Genomic DNA, 23,886 nt, shown 5'->3' with positions numbered 1-23,886 from the left:
CTGTGGTAAAGATTGAAGTTTTACAGCATACAGTAGAGACAGGTGCAAACAGCAGAGGTATAGAGGAGGTTCATGAGACTCTGTGTATAAGCTATGACTGGGGAACTGTGGAAATTTCCAGTGCAGAGCCGATGTCCCTGATGGTGAATGGTGTCCAGCATCTTCAAGGCTGAGGCCGTAGCAGAGCCACATACCAAAGACCCATAGTCCAGTTTCGATCGAATAAGAGCATGATAGATTTTTAGCATAGAACATGTATCTGCTTCCCAAGAGGTAGAAGAGAAGACACAGAGAATGTTCAGTGCGCTTGTACACTTGACACGTAGCTGCTTGATGTATGGAATAAAGGTCAAAGTGCATGTAGACGGTTTGCTGTGGTCCACTTCAGTAAACAATTGAGGGCAGTCTGTAGCTGCTGCTCAGCAAACCTCGGGATACATGACTGACACGAGATGTGGAAGTCGTCGACATAGAGATCGTTTGCAACTGAAGGGAAGAGTTGTCCACTGATAACATTAAACTTTATAATGACAAGTGTGACACTCAAGACACGGCCTTAAGAAATTTTAAGTTCCTGTGGGAAAGAACAGGAAAGTGTCGAAACCACATGAACTTGAAATCGCCGGTCCATTAAAAATGTTTGATAAAAATGGGCAAATGGCCATGCAACACGTATGAGTGGAGGTTTCGCAAAACACCATACCTCCACGTAGTTTCATATGCCTTCTAAAGGTAAAAAATACAAAAACAAAATGTTGTTGCTTGAGAAAGGCTTCCACGATTGACATTTCAAGTCTAATCAGGTGGTCCATGGTGGAGTGTTGTCATCAGAACCCACACTGGGTTGGCGAGAGGAGGTTGTTTGATTCGAGGAACCAAACGAGACGAGCATTAACCATTTTCTCTTAGACCTTACAGAGACAGTTTGTCAAAGTAATTGGACGATAGTTTGAAGGAATCTTGGGATCCTTCCCAGGCTTAGAAAAAGGGAGAATAATAGCATGGCGTCAAGCATTAGGAAAAGCTTTTTACTGCCAGATCTGGTTAAAAACAGCTAGAATAATATCAAGAGAGGCAGAAGAGAAATGGCCCAACATCTTGTAGTGAATATCATTAAGTTCAACTGATGTACTGCCAGACCGACGAAGAGCAAGCTTGAGTTCCACCGATTATACTCATAAAAATGATCAGCCTGAAAAGAAAAAGTTGATCGCTCTGCCCGAGTCTTGATGGATAAGAAGGTGGGGGTGTGAAACAGAAGTGCTGGATGCACGAGAAAAGGATTTTGCTGCGTGTATCAGTGATGCTCTGGGCATCAGCAACTTCCTGGTCATTGGAGAGCAATATCAAAAGGGGACAGAAGTATACTGACCACTGACCTTTCAAACCTTGAATCATATGATTTTGGAGCTGGTGGTAGAAGAGATGCTAGTTGTGAACTTAATCCAGGATTCTTTCTGGCTTTGACGTCATACCTGCTGAACATGTGCATAGGCCCACTGGAAAGTGATGCAGTATGAAAGTGTGGGATACAATCGAAAGGTATACTAGGCCCGTTTTTGAGCCTTTTGTGCCATGTGACCGGTAAGATTCTACCATGGTTAAAGTTACCGTGGAAAACGTGTTGAGGTTTTAGAAATATATTCAGAAGCCACTTGGACAATACAGTCAGTTACTGTTGCCATACAGCAGTCTATTGATGGATTACAGACGACAGCAGGATCAAGTTCCTAGAGAGCAGTGAAAAGAGTCAATTGATCTGGCCCAGCTCCCACTGTGGCACGCGGGTTGGGTGACATCGAACACGACTAGTCTCCTTCAAAATGATAGGATAATAATCACTGCCCCGTGAGTCACGTCATCTTCAAAAAGAAATGAAAGAAAAGTGAAGGGTAGCAGATAAAAAGATCAACAGCACTAAAAGACTGACGAGGTGCAAGAACATAAGTGTAAGAACCAGTACTTAAGAGAGAACGACTCCTTCAGAGGGTATTATGTCCATTAAAATCTCTCAGGATTAAAAAGAGAAACGGCAACTGTTTAATGAGAGCATCAAGGTCTGACTGAACATATGTCTCTCCAAGAGATAGGTAGAGAGAATAAACAGTAATGTTACAATCTAAAGAAACATGGATGGCTATGGCCTCCAAAAGTGTTTCTAGTGGCAAAAACATGGTGGGCATATGCTGCTCAACCAGCAGTGCTACCCCTACATGCACTCGTCCCCCCCACAATCTGTCATATCTGTACAACGAAAACTGCTGAAAAGTGATTGAATAAGCAAGTGTTAGAAATGTTTTCTGCAAGAAAAGATACACAGGATGGTACAAGGCAGTCAGCGCTTCGATGTCATCCAAATAAGAATACAAATCTCGACAGTTTAACTGCATTAAAGTTATCATTTTTATTTGTGTGAAAGAGAATTGGGTCGAGGGCCCTTTTGTTTCCAACCAAGTCGTTTCTCTTTATTAAGAAGTCTATTAGCTCCCATGGATTCTTCTCTGGGTCGAATGGACAGATAGGTCTCTTTGGTAGGTGAAGATTCCAGTGATTGATAGCTTGAAGGAATAATCTTTCTGCATATCGGGGTCGAAGAGGAAGATGGACCCGAGGAAACACCAGAAGCCAAAAAGAAAGGAATATGATCCAAGGAAGGAATGGTGGGATAGAGATAGGTGTTGACGTTGACTCGTCAACTCTGTTAACAACGAAGGGCAAAAGACTCTTCACATGGTTTGGAAGCGACTCTGTTGGAGATCTGTCTGTACTCCCACTGTAGCAGTGTAATGGAGTACAGCAGCATCCGTCCGAGATGGAGTGATGAACAGTAACTTTTGAGCTTCGAGATATGAAATGTTGTGAACCATTTTCAAACGTTGTGCCTCTTTTTTCTCCACCCACTTAGGGCAAGAAAGTAAGTAAGTGGGCTTAGATCTACTACAATTAACACAATGAGGGTCAATTTTGCATTCGTAGGCATCACGGTCCTTGTCACTACAATGAGCACACGTTAAGGAACCACAACACGATGTCTTCGAGTGACCAAACTGCTGATATTGGAAACATCTGAGAGGCTTCGAAATTTAGATAACCTGCCTTGATAGTGGAAGGTGGACATGTTGATGTAAATGTCAAAATCAGGACATTGGTCAGCATCATAATTACATCTTTGCGAGTGGAGATATGTCTCACTACAGAAATTCCACGGGTGGAGAAACCAGCGAGGATTTCTGACTTGAGGATATTCTTTAAATCCCTCTCAACCATAACTCCTCACGAAGAATTCAAAGTAGCATGAAGTGTAACCACAATAGGTATATCACCAATCACCTTTGAATGTAAGAGGTTTTCACTGTGTGTTGGAGTGAATGTTTCCATCAATATGTCACCAGAATGAAGCTTTCTGACTGACTTAAGAGAGTCAGCAAGTCTCTCCTGAATAAAAAAGGGAAACATTTACCCTAAAGATTTGTCTGATAAAGAATGTAATGTCAGAAAATCAGGTACAGGTGTTGAAGAAGTTGAAGATTGCTGTTCTGAATCTTTAAGAAGTAGTTGTTTACCAATGGTCTTTTTTTCACTGTTTTGATCAGGGGGATCTATAATAAAGAAAGAATGATTCTGTGTCCACTGACCCCACCCACCATGAAGCCCTATGAGGGGATGGACTACAATGCTAAAAAAGGACATTACAGTAACACCAGGGTTTTGTGAGCACTATATCCAAACACCAGCATCAGACACAAAGTCCACAACACCCATTGAGAACATCCCACACTGATGCTTGTTTGACCCTAGCCCAAACAGACCAGTCGATTGACTTTGGAGAGTCCAACTCAAGGCTGCCCATTTACAAGAATTCAAAGCGAAATTGGTGCGTTAGAGTTGGAACTCTCAACCATCAGAATTTTCTTCTCCCCGTCACGTGTCGCCACGCATGGCAAACTCGTGGATGTTGAGATCCCAGAGGAGGTAAGCTGAAAGAACAGGACCTTCTCTGGGAGATCCTCCCACCAAATATAGGAATCCACACCGAGGGGTAGTTTACAGGACATTGTAACTATAACACTCTAATTAAAATTGAAGGTGGTGCCTGAAAAAAACGGCAGATGAGATCATTCACGTGTAAATCACAATATACGTAGAGTTTTCAATTGCAACTTGTATATCAGGGCTATATAAACAATAGTGTTGAAAAGATTCAAATGTATCTGAAGCCAAAACCTGAAGTAGGAGTACTCCTTGTAAAGGCTTTCGTTGGTTTATAATATTCTTTTTATTATATGCGCTATTTTTCTGATACAAATTTAGATTACACAAATAAATAAAACAGACACCTATTAAAAACACACACTGTCAAGTTTAATAAATAAAACAGGCACCTATTAAAAACACACACTGTCAAGTTTAATAAATACAATAGACACCTATTAAAAACACACTGTCAAGTTTAATAAATAAAACAAGCACCTATTAAAAACACACACTGTCAAGTTTAATAAATAAAACAAGCACCTATTAAAAACACACACTGTCAAGTTTAATAAATAAAACAAGCACCTATTAAAAACACACACTGTCAAGTTTAATAAATAAAACAAGCACCTATTAAAACACACACTGTCAAGTTTAATAAATAAAACAAGCACCTATTAAAACACACACTGTCAAGTTTAATAAATAAAACAAGCACCTATTAAAACACACACTGTCAAGTTTAATAAATAAAACAAGCACCTATTAAAACACACACTGTCAAGGTTAATAAATAAAACAAGCACCTATTAAAACACACACTGTCAAGTTTAATAAATAAAACAAGCACCTATTAAAAACACACACTGTCAAGTTTAATAAATAAAACAAGCACTTATTAAAACACACACTGTCAAGTTTAATAAATAAAACAAGCACCTATTAAAAACATACACTGTCAAGTTTAATAAATAAAACAAGCACCTATTAAAAACATACACTGTCAAGTTTAATAAATAAAACAAGCACCTATTAAAAACATACACTCTCAAGTTTAATAAATAAAACAAGCACCTATTAAAACACACACTGCCAAGTTTAATAAATAAAACAAGCACCTATTAAAAACACACACTGTCAAGTTTAATAAATAAAACAAGCACCTATTAAAAACACACACTGTTAAGTTTAATAAATAAAACAAGCACCTAGTAAAAACACACACTGTCAAGTTTAATAAATAAAACAAGCATCTATTAATAACACACACTGTCAAGTTTAATAAATAAAACAAGCATCTATTAATAACACACACTGTCAAGTTTAATAAATAAAACAAGCACCTATTAAAAACACACACTGTCAAGTTTAATAAATAAAACAAGCACCTATTAAAAACACACACTGTCAAGTTTAATAAATAAAACAAGCACCTAAGTAAAAATAAAACACACACACTGTCAAGTTTAATAAATAAAACAAGCACCTATTAAAACACACACTGTCAAGTTTAATAAATAAAACAAGCACCTATTAAAACACACACTGTCAAGTTTAATAAATAAAACAAGCACCTATTAAAACACACTGTCAAGTTTAATAAATAAAACAAGCACCTATTAAAACACACACTGTCAAGTTTAATAAATAAAACAAGCACCTATTAAAACACACACTGTCAAGTTTAATAAATAAAACAAGCACCTATTAAAACACACACTGTCAAGTTTAATAAATAAAACAAGCACCTATTAAAAACACACACTGTCAAGTTTAATAAATAAAACAAGCACCTATTAGAAACACACACTGTCAAGTTTAATAAATAAAACAAGCACCTATTAAAAACACACACTGTCAAGTTTAATAAATAAAACAAGCACCTATTAAAACACACACTGTCAAGTTTAATAAATAAAACAAGCACCTATTAAAACACACACTGTCAAGTTTAATAAATAAAACAAGCACCTATTAAAACATACACTGTCAAGTTTAATAAATAAAACAAGCACCTATTAAAACACACACTGTCAAGTTTAATAAATAAAACAAGCACCTATTAAAACACACACTGTCAAGTTTAATAAATAAAACAAGCACCTATTAAAACACACACTGTCAAGTTTAATAAATAAAACAAGCACCTATTAAAACACACACTGTCAAGTTTAATAAATAAAACAAGCACCTATTAAAAACACACACTGTCAAGTTTAATAAATAAAACAAGCACCTATTAAAAACACACACTGTCAAGTTTAATAAATAAAACAAGCACCTATTAAAACACACACTGTCAAGTTTAATAAATAAAACAAGCACCTATTAAAACACACACTGTCAAGTTTAATAAATAAAACAAGCACCTATTAAAAACACACACTGTCAAGTTTAATAAATAAAACAAGCACCTATTAAAACACACACTGTCAAGTTTAATAAATAAAACAAGCACCTATTAAAACACACACTGTCAAGTTTAATAAATAAAACAAGCACCTATTAAAAACACACACTGTCAAGTTTAATAAATAAAACAAGCACCTATTAAAACACACACTGTCAAGTTTAATAAATAAAACAAGCACCTATTAAAACACACACTGTCAAGTTTAATAAATAAAACAAGCACCTATTATAAACACACACTGTCAAGTTTAATAAATAAAACAAGCACCTATTAAAAACATACACTGTCAAGTTTAATAAATAAAACAAGCACCTATTAAAACACACACTGCCAAGTTTAATAAATAAAACAAGCACCTATTAAAAACACACACTGTCATGTTTAATAAATAAAACAAGCACCTATTAAAACACACACTGTCAAGTTTAATAAATAAAACAAGCACCTATTAAAACACACACTGTTAAGTTTAATAAATAAAACAAGCACCTAGTAAAAACACACACTGTCAAGTTTAATAAATAAAACAAGCATCTATTAAAAACACACACTGCCAAGTTTAATAAATAAAACAAGCACCTATTAAAACACACACTGTCAAGTTTAATAAATAAAACAAGCACCTATTAAAACACACACTGTCAAGTTTAATAAATAAAACAAGCACCTATTAAAAACACACACTGTTAAGTTTAATAAATAAAACAAGCACCTAGTAAAAACACACACTGTCAAGTTTAATAAATAAAACAAGCATCTATTAAAAACACACACTGTCAAGTTTAATAAATAAAACAAGCACCTGTTAAAACACACACTGTCAAGTTTAATAAATAAACCAAGCACCTATTAAAAACACACACTGTCAAGTTTAATAAATAAAACAAGCACCTATTAAAAACACACACTGTCAAGTTTAATAAATAAAACAAGCACCTATTAAAACACACTGTCAAGTTTAATAAATAAAACAAGCACCTATTAAAACACACACTGTCAAGTTTAATAAATAAAACAAGCACCTATTAAAAACACACACTGTCAAGTTTAATAAATAAAACTAGCACCTATTAAAACACACACTGTCAAGTTTAATAAATAAAACAAGCACCTATTAGAAACACGCACTGTCAAGTTTAATAAATAAAACAAGCACCTATTAAAAACACACACTGTCAAGTTTATTTCCTAACTGATTTTTTTCTCTTTTTAATGAAGTTATTTCGTAGACCACAAACTGAAATTTCAATGATGCAATAGTCGTTTTACCTACGTATATTATCACAGTATAGCAGCTGATCAGCTACTGCGGCGGTTCTCAGACTCTTTTCGTCTGAGACTCACTTAATGTGACTATAAAAGCCTATAACTTTAAGATGATGATAGAAAAACAGTAAAATCAATAACGTCTTCTTTCGTCATACAGGCATCATTCAATTTATTCAACATTTTCGTTTTCGGTCCCTCGTTTTTGGAGACCCCCGAGGAAAACACTTCGCTACTATACCGATCACCATTAGACGTAAAACCGAACAGGTTTGATCCACTGATTTGTTTTTTGTAATAATAATTTTGTTCTTAACAGCTGTTTAAACTCTCTAACACTCTGATGTTGACTGAACCAACACATTACCTTCTTCCTAGCTGAATAACATATAATTAATTAGAAGAAACATACAGAGGATGCTAGTCATATTATACTGAGGAAATGGTTAGTTCAAAGATGCTAGTCATATTATACTGAGGAAATGGTTAGTTCAAAGATGCTAGTCATATTATACTGAGGAAATGGTTAGTTCAAAGATGCTAGTCATATTATACTGAGGAAATGGTTAGTTCAAAGATGCTGGTCATATTATACTGAGGAAATGGTTAGTTCAAAAATGCTAGTCATATTATGCTGAGGAAATGTTTAGTTCAAAGATGCTAGTCATAGTATACTGAGGAAATGGTTAGTTCACAGATGCTAGTCATATTATACTGAGGAAATGGTTAGTTCAAAGATGCTAGTCATATTATACTGAGGAAATGGTTAGTTCAAAGATGCTAGTCATATTATACTGAGGAAATGGTTAGTTCAAAGATTCTAGTCATGTCATACAGAGAAAAATAGTTAGTTCAAAGATGCTAGTTATATCATACTGAGGAAATGGTCAGTTCAAATAACGATATAGCTCAGTTGGAAAGGCATTCTATTAGTTGGAATGTAAGACTGCGGTAGGAAATCTAATTTATTCTATAGAATATTTTGGACTCTGTTCAGCAAGAAGGCCTGACAGCGTCCCTGATAGATCAATAGCGTTGATTTAGATAGTATTAGAGAAAGACCTTCAACACCAACTTTTCCATTTATGCGAGAAAACGAAACCCTAATGTCTTATATTGTGGTGTTACATTAATATATAAATCATATTTTTTAGCATTGTGTGGAAGAGTGAAGTTACATTTATTAGCGTTTTGTGGAAGAGTTAAGTTGCACGTATTAGCGTTGTATGGAAGAGTTAAGTCATATTTATTAACGTTGTGTGGATGGGTTAAGTTGCACGTATTAGCGTTGTATGGAAGAGTTAAGTCATATTTATTAACGTTGTTTGGATGGGTTAAGTTGCACGTATTAGAGTTGTATGGAAGAGTTTAGTCACACTTACTAGCGTTGTAAGGAGGAGTTAAGTCCCCACCCTTAAAAATAAGAACAACTACTATTTGGAAACTTTTTTGAGAACTTGTATGTTAACATCTGGAATTAAGATGTTTCATCAACACATTTGGTAAATCGTATAAAGATAGGTTGATCAGTTTCGAAGACTCATCATCCGAAAGCTGTTATGAAAATAATATGTTATAATAAATCAAAATACTGCTGAAGTGATACTGGACAAAAACTAAATGTACACTCTTCACGGAACAACTTCTTAGGTAAAAACCTGTTAAGCAACTGACGTAAACAGTAATCAAAGGTCTGACTACAAAAAACGCACCTGTTTACAAACTACCATACCAGGGGCACAGTTGTAACATTCCTTTCAAAATTTAGATTATAGACGCCTAATCTTATCCACTCTCAGGATCTAAGTCAGATTACACCCAAATATCACTCTACAACATAATATTAATAAATATTAATACTGGAATGTAACTATACTACCCTTATATATGATTCGATTACAAATGACCTAATCACCAACCGTAATACTCAGAAACCCCGATAGTGAAATAGATATAAATCACTCCGCATGTGTTGTTCAATAAATTAGCGTGGCCACCATCCTGGGTTTATTTTACCCATTCTTTCTTTTTAAGTGTAAAGTTATACAATAGTCGTTTTTACTGTGCATACTGCAAATATTAAACACCGAATTTTAGTGATATAAGCCTTCGAGTTTGTAACTGAAACATCCAGCAGCCTAGTAGTTGGGTGAAGTTTTAAGAGATGGATGAATTTAGATTGAAAATTTATTTTTATTATACCTTTCTCACCAGTAATTTTTAACCCAGATTTACATCTCATATACAGGAATATTGTCACTAATCATACAGGACTTGCATCATTAAGATATAAGTTTCTATACAAATAAACGTTACTTATATATGTGTGTTTTTTCATTCGAGATTGTCATATCAATCAAAACCCAGTTGAAACTAAAGAAGGTAAACATAAAAGTAGTTGACAGATAGATAACAAAATAAGAAAAGAAAACCCACTGTTCAAATGCTTTGTTTGTTTCTTTGTTGAATTTCGTGCAGAATTTCTCGAGGACTATCTGCGCGAGCCGTTCCTGATTTTGAAGATATGGACGGTATGGAAGACAGGTAACCAACAACACTCGCTGCCAATTTCTTGCGCTACAATTATGAGACCGAATAATGAGATATAAACGTCGCTTTTATAAGCATACTCACCTGTGAAACGGTGGGTATGTCGGCGGACTTATATTGCTGGAAACCGGGTTTCGTTACCCATGGTGGGGCAGGGCACAGAGAGCCCTTTGTGTAGCTTTGTGAAAAATACCAAAACAAACAAAGAACTTTATAACACACCCAGGAAGCTAGGATATAGGACATGATATCTTTATCGGAGGGGTAACAGGAAGAGAACCACGGAATTATTGTCCCGCACGACAGCCACAGGTCCTCGCCGAACCAGATTAATATGAAAAAGGAGAGAGATATAGGTAGCAAATCGAACCAAAACAAGTCTTCGTTTCGCTTTTCGTCAAATTATAGAGTATTTGAAAGTCTTGGAGAGAAAACTTCGTCAGAGTTACTGACTAACGGAAATTAATACAGCTCTTTTTATTTCCGTCTCTTCTTCTGACGTCAAAATTCTCGTTCTTCCGCCTTACCTTTGTTTCCTGAAGATGTCATTCAGATGTTTATATGCTGACAACTTCTCTGAAAGAACGCGTTAGATGGCGAAATGTTATTTATTATATAGAGTTCCTTTTCCTACTTCCCGTGCATTTAATACGTAACCCACTTTTCTAAATGACAGTTTTCAGTTTGGAATTCAGGAGGTGTATATAGGGAGAATTTTCCCCTTCTGCCAAAAAAAATCCCCCATGAACATTTTTGTTGTTGTTTTTTAAATAAATTCTTAAAAAATTACTTTTAAAATATCATAACCAATAATAATAAGATATGTCAGTGTACATTTTTGGAGTCTAGTATTTTAACTAAAGTACAAATGTGAATATCTAACGAATAGAGTTATACACGTACAATATGACAAAATTACAATTTCTGACAATCTAAAGGTCGTAGGTTTAAATCTCCGCCCAACCAAATACGCTCTCCTTTTAGGCATGAGGGCGTTATAATATAACGGTCAATTCCACTCTTCGTTGGTAAAAAAGCAACGCAAGAGTTGGCGGTTGGTGGTGATGACCAGCTGAATTCCCTCTAGTCTTCTACTACTAAATTAGGGACGGCTAGCGCAGATAGCCCTCGTGTAGCTTTGCTCGAAATTCATAAACAAACAAATTCTTGTCAGAATGAAACTAACATTATTCCTCAAGCACCATTATTATTATACAAAAATACATACATCAGCTTTGTTTGCAGCTAATTAACTTTACCATTTAACTTATTATGGAAATACTGTATCCGAGTATGATTCTTTAACTTTATGTTTGGATAAAACTGTTAATGTAAGTATGTTCCAATCTCTAGACATAAGACTGGGGGACTTTGTATATTTACGGACTAGTAGTGCTTCTAAATTCCATAAAAATCAGTTTAAGTATAGAAACTAAGGGTAAAACTTCAAAACTGAAAACATGTGGATAATTATTACCCGAGTTTTTTATATGAAAAAAAAACTGTAGTCTTCCAAATAACGTTTAGAACTTGTATATAACATTGACAAACATACTGTATGGTTTGGTGACGTGTTGCTGAACAGTCTATATCACATCGTTGTATATATTACTTGGACAACCATACCGTACGGTTTGGTGACGTGTTGCTGAACAGTCTGCATCACATTGTTGTATATATTACTTGGACAACCATACCGTACGGTTTGGTGACGTGTTGCTGAATAGTCTGTGTCACATTTTTGTATATACTTGGACAAACATACCGTACGGTTTGGTGAGGTGTTGTTGAACAGTCTGCATCACATTGTTGTATATATTACTTGGACAACCATACCGTACGGTTTGGTGACGTGTTGCTGAACAGTCTGCATCACATTTTTGTATATACTTGGACAAACATACCGTACGGTTTGGTGAGGTGTTGTTGAACAGTCTGCATCACATTGTTGTATATACTTGGACAAACATACCGTACGGTTTGGTGACGTGTTGCTGAACAGTCTGCATCACATTTTTGTATATACTTGGACAAACATACCGTACGGTTTGGTGAGGTGTTGCTGAACAGTCTGCATCACATTGTTGTATATACTTGGACAACCATACCGTACGGTTTGGTGACGTGTTGCTGAACAGTCTGCATCACATTTTTGTACATACTTGGACAAACATACCGTACGGTTTGGTGAGGTGTTGTTGAACAGTCTGCATCACATTGTTGTATATATTACTTGGACAACCATACCGTACGGTTTGGTGACGTGTTGCTGAATAGTCTGTATCACATTTTTGTATATACTTGGACAAACATACCGTACGGTTTGGTGAGGTGTTGTTGAACAGTCTGCATCACATTGTTGTATATATTACTTGGACAACCATACCGTACGGTTTGGTGACGTGTTGCTGAACAGTCTGCATCACATTTTTGTATATACTTGGACAATCATACCGTACGGTTTGGTGAGGTGTTACTGAACAATCTGCATCACATTGTTGTATATACTTGGACAACCATACCGTACGGTTTGGTGACGTGTTGCTGAACAGTCTGCATCACATTTTTGTATATACTTGGACAAACATACCGTACGGTTTGGTGAGGTGTTGCTGAACAGTCTGCATCACATTGTTGTATATACTTGGACAACCATACCGTACAGTTTGGTGACGTGTTGCTGAACAGTCTGTATCACATTGTCATACTTATCAGATCATTCATTAAGTAAGATATATGTATTAGGTCATCCCTTAAGTAATTCCCTATTCTAATTTCAGAAAAAGATAAAGGATTTCAAACACTTTTAATGTTATTTAATCAATAATGTATGTTCAGTTATTATTAATTACTTCCTGCCAACGATTCACAAGCTTCTGAATGCCACTTCTATAAAATTCTGGGGGTTTAAAGGAAAATAATGTAGGTAGGGTAGTTTTTAATATCTTTATGTGTTTCAAACTTTTTTCCATCAAGATAGTTTTGCAAACTTTGGAATAGATGATAATCAGATGGGACAAGATCTGGAGAATAAGGTGGATGTGGAAGTTTTTCCCAGTCTAGTTCTTCAATCTTTACAGATGTGATCCTTGTTCTATGGGGCCGTACATTATCCTGGTGTTACACAACACCTTTACGATAGATCAAAGCAGGCCTCTTTACTTTTTAGTGCAACATTCAAGCGTTCTAACTGTTGACAATAAAATTCTGATGTAATTGTTACCTTGAGTGGCAGCAACTCAAAGTGGATCGGACCAACAATATCCCATGAAACGCTTAACAAGACTTTTCTAGGGTGGAGGTCCAGTTTGACCTGTGCTTTAGCCAGTTTACCTCCACTGATCCTTTGTCTGCGGCGCTTCAAATTTTTATAAAATATGCACTTCTCATCTTCAATCACTACCCTGTCCAAAAAAAAAGGTGAGTTACGTTCACGAGAGTGCAGAGAAGTGTAAATGTCCACTCGTGCTCTAAGGTCAGCTTCTGTCAAATCATGGGGGACCAATTTTCCTAGTTTTGACACCTTTCCAAGCTGTTGAAGATGACAGTGAACTGTAGAACGGGTTGAATTAAGCTTTTGTACTAGTTTTTCAACTGTTACAGCGCAATCTTCATCAAGTGCAGCCAGCAGAAACTGATCATTAAACTCAACAGGACAACCTGAACGTGGTGCATCACTTAAGCTGTAGTCACCTGATCTGAACTTCTGAAACCATCTTTAACATTTTCTTTCATTGAGAGAATCTGCACCACAAACACCTTGAATGTTCCGTGTAGTTTCTGCTGCACTATTACCTTTTTAAACTCAAAACATTATATGACGAATGTTCTCCTCAGACACATCCATCTTCATAAGGGTTTATTTGATTAACGATCTGAAAAAGTGGAGTTGAGTTAGTTTCTTTTATTTGTCTGAACATTTTTATACACGTCCTACTACATATTCTAATCATTAAAGCTTCTAAAGACAGAAATGATAATGCATTTTCTGTGTTAGATTTTCGGACATTACTTATGGGATGACCTGATACTTGGACAAACATACCATACGATTTGACGTCGTGTTGTTGAACAGTGTATATCACATTGTCATATATACTTGGAAAATCAGACTGTACGATTTATTGTCGTGTTGTTGACCAGTATATATCGGTGGTAAATGAAAATATGATGGCTGTTTTCGAATATATAATTTGTAAATATAAACCAAATTTTGTAATGTACGGTTTGTTTAACTTTCATGCTATTAAGATTAACTATTCTGCATTTACAGTGTTTTGATTATACGACAAAACCAATAGCTGATATTCACCTTTGTGATGTGTATCTTAGATGTTTATAGACGGTTCTTCACGTGGTCAGTATTTTTAACGTGACTTTTTGTTATAAATAAGACATCATCTAGTTCCAATAGCATACTGTGGTTAAAACGACAACCTGGAATATCATGGTGGCTAGTTTCCTAGACTCGTAATACAATTTTCGGGTTGGAAGTTCGAATCCCGTCACCGAACATGTTCGCCCGTTTAGTCATGGGTGTGTTATAATGTGACTGTCATTCATATTATTCGTTGGCAAACAAATAGCCAATGAATTAGCAGTGGATTTTAATAACTAGCTGTCTCACTATCACTTCAAAATCATGGACGACTGGCGCGGTAGCCCTCTGGTGGGTTGAGGCAAAATTCGATAATAGGAAAAACGAAGACGCTAAGACTAGTGCTGGCAATGTACCTGACTGACTGTTCAACTTTATAATGAACATCAAGCCAAAAGTGTTACCAAAGTGATATTATAAATGTTTTATGTTATAAAGATACTGTATATTAAATGTTGTATTTTTATTTATGGCAAACCTATGAGGGTTAGTTGTCGCCGTTCCTAATTTTGTACTATTCACCCAGTTAGAAGTAACCTACCACCTAAAGTAAGAGATTAACTGTTACTCCTATAATACACACGCGGCTTTAAATGGGAATATTAACTTTGTGGTATAGTACATAGATTAAAACCCCGATTGACACCTCCAAAATCCAGAGATCGACTCATAGGAACAACCTGCCTATCTTCTGTCAATACACTTATTGTGGAGACTTGATAGCTGTCGGATATCTCGTGAGAACGTTATCTAGAGAGATATCGTTTACGCTTTTTTAAATGAATTAGCTTTAAAACCCCAGTTCAATGCCGAAGGCTCCTAGTTGTATGTTTTTTTTGTAATAACTCTGTGAACCGTTTGATAGATGGCGTCATAACAACCTTTTTAATGTTCGCCCTAGGTCGATTCGCAATCTATTTCTATTTGAGTGATGGCGCAACCAGTCACCTTGAGGATTTATTTGAATTCGACAACATTGTTTAATGCGATGGGACACTTAAAGTGATTGGAACTTGGAGTCAAAGTTTTATTTAGGCTGTAAACTTTTGTATCTCTTGTAATTTTCATCGTTAGTTTCGGAGTGTTACAAAACTACATTTACAACACAAGGACGATGTTGATAACATTTATACCCCCTTCTCACAAACTATTTAATTATCCTCAATACTATTAGAATCTTTCTTTTAATACAATCGATGCATGGATATCTCTGTTAAACTAACTGTTTATGACCGAAAAACAACAAAAACCTAACATGAACAAGGTTGGTAAATCATATTCAATAAAACTCGATGAAGACCACATCACTTTGGAACAAGTAGACCTGTCTCTTAAAGATGAATGAGTCGTTTGTAATTACAGTATAAATGTTGGATGTAGTAGAGCTGTCATATGAGACTTTGGTGCTTATTAATGAGCTAATTTGCTCAAGCATTAGCGTTAATCTTTTCATCACTCTTTTCCGGGAAATCTTTTATCTATCGTGAAAATTTGTATCATTTGTCATAAGAAAAAAAAAGTATTCCAAACTACATACTTCAAAAATTGTTGAGGGTCTGTTTGTTTTTCTTTGTCTGTTTGTTTCTTTTTGAATTTCGCGCAAAGCTACACGAGGGCTATATACGCTAGCTGTCTCTAATTTAGCAGTGTAAGACTAGAGGGAAAGCAGCTAGTCATCACCACCCGCCGTCAACTCTTGGGCTACCATTTTATCAACTAAGAGTGAGATTGACTGTTACATTATAACGCCCCACCGGCTGAAAGGTTGGACAGCCCGACGATTCCAGGTTGCGGTACCGCTATCGAGACTCGAGTGTCTTTAATCACGTGACTTGAGCAATTAGAAATTGAACTAATCGAATCGTGGATTTAAGCGTTTTAAGTCACTAAACTTATCGCTGTTCTACCGGATCACCGTATTTTACCAATGTTTAAACGTAAACATCCTGTGATTCGTAACATAACGTAACGTTTATAAACTTTTAATATAGCTTTCAAAACATATGATAACTTTAGTTTAATAGTGTACTATGTTTTACAGGCATTTATACATTATTAGAACCTTAAAGTACAAATATTACAATGAAGCGAAATAATCAATTCAATCCATGACATTATGAAGTAATTATGAAGCAGAGAACATTTCAGCAATAGACACAAAACTATGTTAATATCTTATCGTTCAGTTGTTATTCTTTATTATCAAACTCACTTATGCCAAAGACAATTAGACTAAACATTCTGACTTATCTCGAAGTAAAGCGAAGAACTAAGACACGATCAATTGGTTTGTTCTGTTTTGCATAATCTCCAATTTGGCGCAAAGCTACACGAGGGCTATCTGCGCTAGCTATCCCAAATTTAGGAGCGTAAGACTAGAAGGAAGGCAGCTAGTCAAAACCGTCTACCGCCAACTCTTGGTCTACTCTTTTACCAACGAATAGTAGGATTGACAGTCACATTATAACGCTCCCACGGCTGAAAGGGTGAGCATGCTTGGTGTGAGGGGGTTTCGAACTCGCTACTCTCAGATTACAAGTCGGGCGCCTTAACCATCTGACCACGTCGGAGTTGGAGCGTGTGAAAATAAACAATGAAACTTCAGTGATAAACCGATATGAATTTGTTCTGATTTCGAAAATGAAACAAAAATTTCAACTCTTATAATTCGCCTGAAAATAACCACAACTGACATTTCATAAAGAACCCGATAACTCTTTGTTTATTTCAACTTGACGCTACTTTTACTGCTTGTTGGTGAACCTTTCAGTGAGACACATGACTGTAAAAATATCACATTTTTGCTTAAAATATTGTAACTAAACTTCGTTAAACTGTTCCAATAAACAATGTTATAAAAGTTGTGCAGGGGGTCTAACAGGTACAGTTTGTGTATTGTACATCTGGAGGTCTAATAAGTGTAGATTGTGTAGTGCAAATTAGGGGGTTTAATAAATATAGGTTGTATGCTGCACATATGGGGGTTAACAAACATAGTTTGCGAGGTGTACATCCGAGTGTCTGAAAAATATAGTTTTCGTAGTGGACATCCGAGGCTCTAAGACACATAGGTTGTACATGCAAGAGATTGAATAATACAGTCAAGGCTACAGACTAGTAATTTAAGGGCCGCGGATTCGAATCCCCGTTACACCAACATGCTCGCCCTTTCAGCCGTGGGGGCGTTATAATGTAAAACTCAATTCCTCTATTCGTTGCTAAAAATAGTAGCCCGAGAGTTGGCGGTGGGTAGTGATAACTAGCTCCTTTTCCTCTAGTATTAAAGTGCTAAATTAGGGACGACTCGCGCTAGTAGCTCTCATGTGACTTTGCGCGAAATTTAAAAACAAAAGCAAGCAAACTGAACAATATTCGAAGAGAAGCGAACAGTCTTGAGCAATTATAAGCTTTATCAATGTGTAGTGCACATGCGCCAGTTATCACACTGCTTGTCTCACGAAACTAAAAGCCAGTATCCACCATTTTGTTTTTATAACCTGTAAGTCCTGTAGTTTAGTACGTTAAGCCACAATAACAGATCTTTCATATAAGAGCTAGGCCTGAAGATTAAAAATCACACTGGATTGACGTTTTAAAAAACACTAAATACCGATACATGTACACAAGAAACTCTGTATTACGTATGACGACCTGATCACCTGGGAAAATACACAAAAGTAACAACAGTAAAGAACTGTTTGGAGTCGTTAAAATGTCACAGTGGTGGAAGTTCAAATTTCAGATAGCTGTACAAATATCGTTTATTTCTAGGATTCGCTTCGCTTCCCTTCACAATGTAAACATAAAACTGTCAATAATATCTTGAAACACCAATCATTTGGGAATTATCTCAGAGCTGCAATATCAGTGACCCTTGAACTCCTCTTCTCAATTTGGTTTTCTTCTAACTTCCACTTTTAACAAAGTATTTAAAACTTTTAACGGATCAAAGGCACTTTGTCACACGTACATGATATACTGTAGTTGTTACCTATACGTTTCACTCTGACATAGCTGATGTAATGCGACTGATGTTGTATTACATATTCGCCTATTCTTTCACTCACGAGTTCTTAGAATTCAAAAGTGACAGGCTTTAACGATGTTTCACTTTAAATATGACAAAAATGTTTGTGTATTTATTCACTGTTTTCCGCTACTAACGTTTTTTGTTTGTTTGTTTTTAATTTCGCGCAAAGCTACTCGAGGGTTATTTGCGCTAGTCGTCCCTAATTTAGCAATATAAGTCTAGAAGGAAGGCAGCTATTCATCACCACCCACCGCCAACTCTTGGGCTACTCTTTTACCAACTAATAGTGGGATTGACCGCACATTATAACGCCCACACGGCTGGGAGGGCGAGCATGTTTTGGTGCGACCGGGTTTCGAACCCGCGACCCTTCACTACTAACGTAGTCAAAGTTCTAAAAAACAAATTATCTAATGTGTTTAGATTTAGATTTCAAGTAGTTTCTACTATTATTGTTAAACTTGCGTTTCTAATTATGTTTCCCTTCAATGTGATTAAATTTAGATTTCGCAATTTTTTTTCTGACGTGATAAACTTATTTTTAAACTATATTATTCTAATATGGATAAAGTTAGGTTTTCTCTAACTCCCTTTAATATGGTTAAACTTTGGTATTGTATAATTCCCTCCAATGTGGTTAAACTTTGCTATTGTATAATTCCCTTTAATGTGGTTAAACTTTGCTATTGTATAATTCCCTCTAATATGGTTAAACTTTGCTATTGTATAATTCCCTCTAATGTGGTTTCGAACAATTTCCTTAATATTTTTAAACTTACGTTTCGAATGATTTCTCTGATGTGGTTAAACTTAGGTTTCGAATGATTTCTCTAATGTGGTTAAACTTACGATGTGAATGATGTCTCTAATGTGGTTAAACGTGGGTTTCAACTGCTTTCCTTCTAGATGTTTCAACTCTTCTCACGAGTTGAGTTCTGCCATATACGATTCAGTCGTATTTAATGTTCTTTCATATGTATGGTTGAAAATGGCACTTACATCTAAACGTGAATTATTATTAGGTAATAACATATAAAGACTTGTACTGGCACTGTATACTTACTTCTAAACATGAATTAATATTAAGTAATTACGTATAATGAATTATTATTTGTATATCTTCTCTCCTCTGGACCTTAAAACAGTATGGCCTCAAAAACCTCAGAATGTTATTGATATACTGTCACGTTTCCTTGTATAAAACATTTTACTGAAACAACGACCTCTATGGTTCTGAGTTGATAAAATGTTTTATTTCCAAGGGTGAGTTTAAAAAAAACAACAACAGATCACGTCTCTCAACAGATGACGTCAGGTAAACCTTATGAAACGTTGTGAACAAAATGAACAATCGTATTACTATATACAACCGATAAACAACCTGAGAGAAAGGTGATTTCTGGAGTTTTTCTTATACACACGAAAAAATTCTTTTGTGTTAAAATATGTTTTAGGTTTATGTTTTCTGACATGAATTTCGCACAAAGCGACACGAGGACTATCTTCACTAAGCGTCGCTTACTGAGAGTTGAGAGACTAGAGAGAAGGCTGTTTGACATTATCACCCAGAGCCAACACTTTGAGCTACTCGTTTAGCAACGAATAGGGGGATTGACTCTCACATAATAACCTACATAACCTTCATGTTTGGTGGGACGAGGATATATTTTAAGTTAAAAACAAAAAACTTTTAATTCAACATTAATCGTTCCTGAAGGCAACTCTACGGTTATACAAAGCTAAAATTCAAGATTCGATATTGTTTGTTTGTTTGTTTTGTTTTTGGAATTTTGCACAAAGCTACTCGAGGGCTATCTGTGCTAGCTGTCCCTAATTTAGCAGTATAAGACTAGAGGGAAGGCAGCTAGTCATCACTACCCACCGCCAACTCTTGGGCTACTCTTTTACCAACGAATAGTGGGATTGGCCGTAACATTATAACGCCCCCACGGCTGAAAGAGCGAGCATGTTTGGCGCGACGGGGATGAGAACCCGCGACCCTCAGACCGGGCCACCGATATTGTTAATCTGCTAATAACATGAAGTATAACTTTCTTAATTTTGTGAAAATAATGAGAATCCATTAACCCTGGTGTTGAGACATTGGCTTGCTGTCAGTGCGGTGACTGCTTCTCAGGAAGGTAGAGGAAGATAAAAACATAGTAGTAACATTCGCTTAATTATATGAAGAGAAATGTAAAATAGGTGTGTATTTACAGTGAAAACATAACACTTATCAGCAATAAGTTATTTTGTTTACTCCTTAAATAGGTAACGTTTAAAACGAACTTGTCTAATCTAAAAATTCACACACACTCTTATAAAAGGATCACCTGTTTTATTAATTATTTTGAACAATAAAAATCGAGAAAAAAATCGAGAAATAATCAGTGCAAACCACACGCCAGCAACATTAGCCTAACATCTGAATTTGTTTTTATATGGTTACTTAACTGTTCTTCACGTGACTTGTAGCTTAAACCATTTGCGAATAAACGTGGCTTTCTCCAAGCGTTGTATATATGACTATACCTCAGACAAGTGGCCAAGAGACTCCGTGTTGCCACAGTCGGGAGTAGCGATAGTTCATGTAATAATTCATTAACACATCATCCCGATGTCTATTTCCTGTGAGAAAAATACAACTTGTCAATACTTAAACATCTCTCCCATTCGACGTCATACCTTGGCCAATGTGTTACGGTAAGTACCGCCTTATTGTTAGAAAAAAAAAAGTCTTATTCGGGTAGTATCTAATACGGTGTTAATAAAAACAGTTTTTTTATGTATTTTTACGTTATGTACCGAAACAGACTCAACACCATTATTAATTTCACGAATAGCTATTGCCTAGTGTTTTGACGGTACTTTTAGGCACTGTTGTAGTGTTTAGTTTTTGGACTCCACTTAGAGATGGCGAAATCGTAATTGAACACCATAGAGACGAAGTTCGAGAAAGAACTTTTATTGTAGCTTATTGTCTGAGTTTTAATATCCCTCAGTTACATCAACAAGAGATGCAGTGTTTCTCCACGAGAGTAGCAGTAATGATACTGTGAAAACAATACTTGTATCGTAACTTGTTCTGGCTCGTGTGCAAACAATCCACAAAAACAATAAACTTAGGGTAAATAGAAAGTAACGTAATGTGGACGTAAAACGTTGGAAGAAAAACAAAGAAACAACTAATATGTTGAATATGAAAACGCCGTGCGGGTGGTATATGTAATACGAACATGAAACTAACAGAAAGGAAGAGGTGATGGGTGTAATACCAAAACAAAACTTAGTTATAAAGAAGTAACTTGTGTACAATGAACATAAAACCAAGAAGAAAGAAAACATGATATGTTTAATATAAACAGAAAACTAAGTCATGTGTAATATAAACAGAAAACTAAGTCACGTGTAATATAAACACAAAGTCAATAAGAAGGAGGACACAACATGTGTAATATAAACACAAAATCAACAGGTAAGGAAGAAATAACATGTTTAATATAAACATAAAACTAAGAGGAAGGAAGATATGACATGTGTAATATATATAGATATTTCCTTAAAAATTTAGATTGGCCCCAAAAAACATTCAGTAATAAACAACATTCAATAAGCATACGCATTGTTACTTTAAAATCTGTCTTGTTTAGGTAAACTTTAAAACAACGTTCTATTTGTTTTAAAGTTTGTATACAAAATAACATTGAAAGAAAACATTAGTTCAATAACTCCGGACGTCTACAATAAAGGGAGGGTAAGAGCTGCTAATATATTAGAATCGTTACTCTATAGTCCACATACTGTGCAGTTTTCTCCCGTCGGACAGTAGAGAGCGCTGCGGTGGATATCTTAGTAGTTTTGCTTATTGTGTATATATCTGATATTTAAGTAGTTTCTGACCATATATATATATGGTTAATATATATTAGTAGGATTGTTAGTAATCCATGTAATAAGCAGTTTCTCCTATCAGACACTAGAGGGCACTGTAGCTAATATCTCAGTAGTGTTGCTTACAGTCCACATATCATATTTAAACAATTTTCTCTCAATAGAGGATATAGGGAGCTGTGTTTCAATGTTGCTATTATTCCTTATACTGGGACAGTTTATCCAATCAGAGGATAGAGGTGTATTTTGACTAATACTTTGGTAAAGTTTACAAGCTACATCAAGTATCTGCAATCCCGAAGTAGAAAATACTGAGTTAACATCCCAGTAAAACTGACTTAACTTGAATGTTGTTGATTGTTTCTCCCATCCGAAATAAGAAGACGTAGAGGGCACTGTGATTAATATATATTAATAGGGTTGTTAATAACACGCGTATTGAGCAGTTGTCTCCTATCATAAAATAAAGGGCACTGTGGTTAACATATTTGTTAAGTTTGTATAGTTTCCAAACTGATGGAAGTTTTTCAATCAAAGTTTTGTGGTAAATACCACTCTCATGTTCATATCAGTCGAACTGGCTCGTAATTTGGCACAGTTCCAATAACTTAGGGACCAACGTAACGTATGCTAACTTGAGTTTAGTTGAAATGTGCAAGGAAACAAACGACATTGAATAATAGGATAAGTTTACGAACGTGTTTGAAAACGTTTCATGCGAAAGCTTATGAAGGACGGTTGCCCGAAACGTTGTTTTCAAAGTCGTCGTTAAAATGAGTTGTTTTATTTCACCTTGTTCGTTTTCTTGACAATGTGAAACTTGCAGACAACAATAGTACCTGATGAATGAGTTTTTAGAAGGGTGGATGAGTGGGTGTATGAGAAAACTTCATTTTATTTCTTACGTTTCGTAACTTCACCACCTTTGTGAGGCTTAATGTGAGATGAATGGTGCGGAAAAATACGCTGTGAATGTTTTTGAATTTTTAAGAGTTAAATTTGTAAAATTGGTGATGTATATATATATATATATATATAAACACCATTGTATTTTGAGTTTACTCTTAAAAGTAGATGAACTACATACATTAAAACAGAAAAGTTAAATAAAACGCCACCTTTCTGAACATATTTTGGTTTCGGTTGCTTTCAAATCTTGTGCTAAGTTACACGAGGGCTATCTGCTATAGCCGTCCCTAATTTAGCAGTAAAAGACTGGAGGGAAGGCAGCTAGTCATCACCACTCACTGCCAACTCTTGGGCTACTCTTTTACCAACGAACAGAGGGATTGACCATAATTCTATAACGCCCCTACGGTTGAAAGGGTGAGTATGTTTGGTGCGACGGGGATTCGAACCCGCGACCCTCAGATTACGAGTCGC

The 23,886-nt window shown here is 35.8% G+C and overlaps 1 protein-coding gene across 6 annotated transcripts in view; it reads left to right on the top strand.

Moving 5' to 3' along the window:
* The window catches only part of LOC143257201 (3',5'-cyclic-AMP phosphodiesterase, isoforms N/G-like), a 425,601-nt gene that overhangs the window by 299,726 nt on the left and 101,989 nt on the right, over window positions 1-23,886 (top strand). Inside the window, exon 1 of one of the 6 annotated variants that reach the window (XM_076515580.1) lies at window positions 21,150-21,315. The exons of the other annotated variants lie outside the window; for them this stretch is intronic. Within the exon in view, the coding sequence (XP_076371695.1) occupies window positions 21,230-21,315 (86 nt within the window). The 5' untranslated portion in view covers window positions 21,150-21,229. Of the gene's footprint in view, window positions 1-21,149; window positions 21,316-23,886 lie in introns of those variants that run through there. 6 annotated transcript variants of the gene reach the window in all.

Source organism: Tachypleus tridentatus, chromosome 7 (assembly GCF_004210375.1).
Source record: "Tachypleus tridentatus isolate NWPU-2018 chromosome 7, ASM421037v1, whole genome shotgun sequence".
Taxonomy (NCBI): domain Eukaryota; kingdom Metazoa; phylum Arthropoda; class Merostomata; order Xiphosura; family Limulidae; genus Tachypleus; species Tachypleus tridentatus.
Note: the sequence above shows the minus strand (reverse complement) of the source record. Positions and strands in the feature narration are given on the sequence as shown.